The 6,870-nt window shown below is 34.1% G+C and overlaps 1 protein-coding gene across 1 annotated transcript; it reads left to right on the top strand.

Moving 5' to 3' along the window:
• Window positions 1–243: 243 nt before the first annotated feature.
• On the top strand, window positions 244–1,215 carry LOC147911153 (olfactory receptor 5T2-like). Its single transcript, XM_087428484.1, has one exon. The coding sequence runs from the start codon at window positions 259–261 to the stop codon at window positions 1,213–1,215; it is 957 nt and encodes a 318-aa protein (XP_087284610.1). The 5' UTR covers window positions 244–258.
• The last annotated feature ends 5,655 nt before the right edge of the window (window positions 1,216–6,870 follow it).

Genomic DNA, 6,870 nt, shown 5'->3' with positions numbered 1-6,870 from the left:
CGTGATGGTTTTAAAAATTACATGAATTCAGCCAGTGAGTGAACACCCACATTTTCCATTTGATCCTGCAGTGAGCAGCAGGAACACTTGACTCACTGTCTTGTCACTGTTTCCTGATCTGCAACCGCGAAATTATACAAAAAACAAATACGAGGATATAGCTCACCTTCCCTTGAGTCACAATATTACTCATTCTCTTTGTAGTAAATGAATTGTAATTTTTTCAATATTTTCAGATTTGTCCCATGAGGTGTCAACATGAAGAATGTCACTGAAATTACTACATTTGTACTGAAAGGATTCACAGACAATCTTGAACTGCAGATCATCTTATTCTTCCTGTTTCTAGCAATCTACTTGTTTACTCTGATGGGAAATTTGGGACTGGTTGTATTGGTTGCTTGGGATTCCCAGCTCCACAACCCCATGTACTATTTTCTGAGTGTGTTATCATCTATGGATACCTGCTATTCTTCAGTAATTACCCCAAATATGTTAGTAGACTTTATGTCAAAGAGTAAAGTCATTTCATTCCTTGGATGTGCAACACAAATCTTTCTTGCTACTACTTTTGGAACCACGGAATGCTTTCTCTTGGCCGCAATGGCATATGATCGCTATGTTGCAATCTACAACCCTCTGCTGTATCCAGTTAGTATGTCACCCACAGTCTATGTGGCACTCATCATTGCTTCCTATGTTTGTGGCATCTTGCATGCTTTTATACACGCAGTGGCCACATTCAGTCTATCATTCTGTGCATCCAATGACATTAGACATATCTTTTGCGACATCCCTCCTCTCCTTGCTATTTCTTGTTCTGACACTCACACAAACCAGCTTCTACTCTTCTACTTGGTGGGCTCTATTGAGATAGTCACTATCCTGATTGTCCTGCTCTCCTATGGTTTCATTCTCATGGCCATTCTGAAGATTCCTTCCTTTGAAGGGAGACAAAAAGTCTTTTCCACATGTGGCTCTCACCTGACTGGAGTGTCAATTTATCATGGAACAATCCTCTTCATGTATGTGAGACCCAATTCCAGCTATGCTTTGGACCATGACATGATAGTGTCGATATTTCACACCATTGTGATTCCCATGCTGAACCCCCTCATCTACAGTTTAAGGAACAAAGATGTAAAAGAGGCAATGAAAAGAGTGTTCAGGAAAAATTGGTTTATCAATAAAATATACCTTCACACTAAAGATTAAATTGAAACCATTGAAGAATAATGTTTACTGTCTCAATATCAAATTGATAAAAATATTTTGTTTTAGTTTATCAGTGTCTTTCTATTCTTCTTAGACATTTTTATACAAAGATCACTGTCATACCTCCACCTGTGCCATTTCCACACATGCATAAATACTATGTCATCTATTTGCTTCTTAATTCACTTTCAGATACACACACATATACATATACACACGTATGTACATATATGCTGATACTGATTGTGTTATTTGGTTAGGGCTGCCATAACAAACCACTAAAGGCTAGAGGCTTAAACAAAAGAAATGTATTTCTCACTGTTCTAGACTCAAGGAGTCTGAGATCAAGGTGAAGTCATGGCTGGTTTCTACTGAGGCCTTTATCCTTGGGTTATAGATGGCAGTCTTACCCCTGTGTCTTCACATTGTCACTCCTCCATGTGTTTCTTTGTCCTATCTCCTCTTCTTATAAGGACACCAGTCATATTGTATTAGGGTCCACCCTAAGGACCTTTAAATAACTATCTCCATAGTCCTTATTGACAAATACAGTCACATTCCGAGGTACAGGGGGTTAGTTTACAACATATGAATATTGATATATATTATTTCATATTTACACATACACACAGAGAGTCACGCATACATGTAATCTTTACTATAAAATGTATACTATTAACTTTCATCTCATGTGACTCACATTGGATAGGTTTCAATAGTGGCAATTATTAGCAACTTTATGATTATATCTGACTAGTTTAAGCAAATACAACCTAATTGATAGCAAAACCACAGTTCACATAGTCCCCTAGAACTTTCCATGGAATCATTAGTTTGGACGCCAGTTCAAAGCACTCTGCTCCATCCTTAGATCTAATATGCATTGGCACCAATCTAATACCAACCTAGGGTTCAGGGACCACAGGGAATGTGTTCAGATTCCTGGTGTCATTACCATGCTGGTTGAGGATGCATTTCTCCTTTTATTATTTCATTATTTCATCCAGAGCCTGGACACTGAACCCATTCTTCCTTTCCTCACAGAATACAGAGACTAGGCATTAGCATTTATCAACATTACACTTAAACTCAAGAATGACAAAAGGTAAGCACAATTCGGAGAATAAGGTACAGCTGCCTGGCAGATTAAGCTCTTCTCACAAATAAGCCCAAGCCATGTTTATGGGTTTCCCTACAGAGCTGGTTCTGATTCAGCTTGGGCTCTGTTTTTCTTTGATTGCTACCTCTCTGTGATGCCCTTGAAGATTCCACCTCTCCTCAGTGTCCAGGCCCAAGAACCAGGGTACAAAAGAGAGCCTTTCCTATGCTCATGTTTAGTTCTGCTTCGAACAGTCCTCATTTTCACTTCAAGGACATGTCTCCCTCAAAGTTAATTATATGTGGTTGTGTTTTTCCTTTCTACCCTCCTTCCTTCCTTTCATTATCATTAATATTTTTTTGAATGTGAAATTCCTTTAGTTGCAATAAGACAATCTCCTTAAAAGAGAGTATAGCCTAAAGACATTTCTCATTTTACTGACTTATTCTTAGGGAATCCCATTTAGGGATTATTATGTTTAAATAACACCTCAGCAATTCAAATATGGAGCATCTCTTACACAAAATATTACCCTCACAATTCTTCTGCATTTCCTTTCTTCTGTTTGAAAGGCTGTCCACACTTCTAATCACATCATTTCGTCCATTTAATGCCTTTTCTCAGTGAGGATCTCATTGACTACATTATGATAATTGGAATTTACCTACTTTGCTTCTCCTCGTATTCCTTATATGTATCAATTGCACATATCATTATTTCACATAGTATTCACTTAAATTTATAGATGATTTATTCTCTAATCTATTTTCCAGAGTCTAGTAAAATGTATGACATATATTATTGCTCAGTAAATATTCTCTAAATTAATGAATATTTTAGGTAGGAAACTGTTAAAAATATTTTGCTTAAGTCAATCACGGGACACAAGTGTAACAGAGATAGTATTTTTTATTTAGATGTTAGTTATTGGTTAGATTTTCTAGTTTAATTTTTTCCCTTTTAAATTTTTCCTCTTCTTTCTGTTGATCCATGTACTATTCTTTCCTAGCTTTCTGAATTGGATATGGATTTTCCAAAGAACATTGTGTCAGTGGCATCCCACATATTTTATATCATACTTTCAATATCAATCTTTCTGATTTTTTTCTTATATTCTTTGACCTAGGACTGGTTGAATAACTTATTTTTAAATGCCTAAATGGAATAGTTTGAGAGGTTTAAAAATGTGTTATTTGTTTCTAAACAGAATGAAATTTTCAAATTGTCTTTATTCAGATCTTAGTTTTCACTAATATGGAAGATTTCATAAATGCTACACATTTACTTGAAAAGAGAGAGGCTATTCTCTTATTTGTAGTCACAGCTTAATACATACTTATTTATAAACATAGTCTTACGGAATGCGTAGTTTAATTCTTTTATCCTAATGAATGTTTTCTTGACTGAAAATGTTTATTGGATCTTCAATAGGTGTCCCTAATGACAGAATGCTTCCATCGATTTCTGTCTTTGTGTCTCTTCTATGAGAAGTTTCCTGCTTTTAGATATTTGTTAATACATTACTATTTGTGTAGATAACACTCTCTGTTAAGTCTTTATTGTGAATTAAAATCTGTCATTATAAAGTATCCTTGTTTTATTTTGATACTTGTCCTGCATTCTCTCTCTCTTAATATTAAAATTACAACTAATGCTCAGTTTTCATGGGTATTTCCTAAATGTATATATGCTCATACTTTTATTTTTACCTTTCTGTAATACTTCGTAATGTATTTGGCTTTCATGACACTATACTAAAAGTCTTTTCTTTTTAAGGTATATTAGGTGCATTTACAATTATTGTTCATCATATATTTAGTCTTGGCTTTGTCATGATGTTCATGTTACAAATATGTGTCACACACACACAGACTTATACAGGCATATACACACACAGTCACACACACACACAAACATATGTGAAGTCTTTCCCTTTGTGGTCTGTCTTCATTACTCTCTGTGTCGTGAATTATTTATTTTAGCATTTTTTTGTTGGAATATATTTAGTTTTATAAATTAACTTTATATTATCTCTGTTGTCCCTTCTTTTTCAGATACAACTTCTTGATGTCCTACTATGAGAAATATTGACATTAACAATGAACAGTTGAAGTTCATTTGACTACCTTTAATCCTGTATTCATATGTTGTCTTTTGTTGAGTTTCCTCATTCCTATTTTATCCTGGCATGAAAGATTGCTTTTGAAAAATCTGATGTTAATTTGTTTTGCTAGCCCTTAAAAGTATCAAGTTCTACTGGTCTAGTTCTACTGGTCTAGATTCTGTGTAGGAAACCTTTACTTTAATATATACAATTTAGTACTCATCATTTCTTGCTGACTTACTCAGAACACATGATGTCCTTTCAATAGGAAGTTTCAACACTTCTCTCATTTCAGGAAAAAGAAATCTTAACTATAGCTTGTGTTGTTTGTTTCTTTGACTTTATTCTCTAGTTTGAAGGATCAAATTATGTGCATGTTCTACCTTCTTTGCATATCTAGTCTCCTTATCTTCTATTTCTCTTACTATATTTTTGCAGAATCGATTCACTTTTATTTCTTGAGTTTCACATGACCTTTTTTTACTTAATGCAAATAATATTGAGATATATCTAAGGGTTATAATATAATTTTAATATGTTTAAAGAAATATGCATTTTCATCACTGCAAAATGAAACCTTGCAGCAGCTAGCAGTCATTCTGCATTCTCCCACCCACAAACCTAGGAACTGCTGCTCTACCTACTGTCTCTATAGATTTGCCTATTCTGGACATTGCATAGAAATCTTAATCATACAATATGTGGTCTTTTGTGACTGATTTCTTTCCTTAGAATCTAATTGCTAACTTTCATCCACAGTGTAGCCTCTATCAGTACATTTCTTTCTTCTTGCCAAACAATATCCATTGCATGGATATACCACACTTTTTATTCATTCATCAATTGATAGACATTTGAGTTGTTTCCACTCTTTGCCTATCATTCATAATGCTTATGAAAATTTCCATACAAGTGTTTAAGTGAACTTATGCTTTCAATTATCTTGGGCAGATACCAATGAGTAGGGGTCAGACCTAGATTTATTGGTGAATTCCATGAAACATTTAAAGAAAAGAATCAATACCAATACCTCAAGCAAACTCTTCCAGAAAATAGAAGAGGGGGAAAACACTTATCAACTTATTCTATAGCATCAGTGTTACCTAGATGCCCAAACCAAAGACTCTCACAAGAAAACAAAAAAACAACAAAAAATGGTAAATGGAATAGTAATTCTTTTGGATATACACATAAAAAACTCTCAAGAAAATACTGGCAAATGTCCAAATTGAGCAATATAAGAAAAAGAGAAATTCAGGGGTCTACTCAGTCTTATCTTCTTCCTTCTCTAGACTAGCTTTCTCCTTTCTACAGTGATTTTTTTTTCCCCAAATCTTTCTAGGAACACAATCAACTCTTTATGAACTCTTCTCATTTTTTAAACATAGCATTTCTTTCTGGATTTTGTTCCATATATTTCAAATAACTGCTGTCATTAATATATTTTAGATTTTTCTTAATTTGTATGTATGTAGTTAATGAATACATGTATACGCAAGGTGCCTATTTTGCTTCCTGTGGTATATTTCTCTGTATATTTTCACGTAATCTATAAAATGAAACAATTAGATCATGCTTTTGCTTATATAATATTTTTGAATGTGCTATGAGACTTGTTTTGTAACTCCTTTTCTTTCCCTCATGTTTCAGAATGAACAAATTTATAATACACTTGGAAAAAATTGTGTGTGTTTGTGTGTGTAATGTTAGGTATAAATAGAGTATCTTTCTATAGCTTTACATCTAGAGGACTTCCATCTCTGTTGTTAACATAATTGATTGTTCTTGTTTTTGATACTGTTTTTTCTTGGTATATTTTAATGGAGATACAATCCTCTCCGACTTTGTGTTATTTTGTGATCGAATTTTACTTATATATATTGTTTTAAACCTACAATCATCAATATGGAGTTTCTGTTTCAGTCACTTATTATTATTGAAGTAACTAAAATTGAAATTTAAGAGCCCAATAAGAAAAGCAAATTGACGCTTCATTTTTACATTTTGTTCTTTTTAATCTTTTTGTGGGTCGTGTTTCCTCTCTGTTGCTTCAGTGCTCTTTCTCTCTGGGAGAAATTGTTGAAGCACAGAAGCCCCTGCTTTCGGCTCATAACCTATAAGTAAATTTCCATCTCAAGTGTCATAACAAAATGACCTTAATTCTTCTATGCCTTCCCTGAAAAAACTCTTATTTCCTGTATCTGCAAAGCTGGAGATTATCTAACACAAAATCCAGAATCTCTTCTGGCAAGTGGCTGGATTTAGAGTAACACAACCAATTACCAACCTATACAGGGTGTCTCCTGTTAAAGAAGAGGACAATGATTGGGAAAAATGGGATCCTGAAAATTTTGAAGTAATGTGTGTTAAGACACATTAAAGCTGGGAGATATTGATCCTAAATTTTTCCATCTACTTCCCTAGTAACCCGGCAGCAGCCTTAACATTCCCA

This window comes from Ceratotherium simum, unplaced genomic scaffold, assembly GCF_057802395.1.
Source record: "Ceratotherium simum simum isolate JZ-2026a unplaced genomic scaffold, ASM5780239v1 HiC_scaffold_55, whole genome shotgun sequence".
NCBI lineage: Eukaryota > Metazoa > Chordata > Mammalia > Perissodactyla > Rhinocerotidae > Ceratotherium > Ceratotherium simum.
This window is presented reverse-complemented; position numbering and strand designations above follow the sequence as displayed.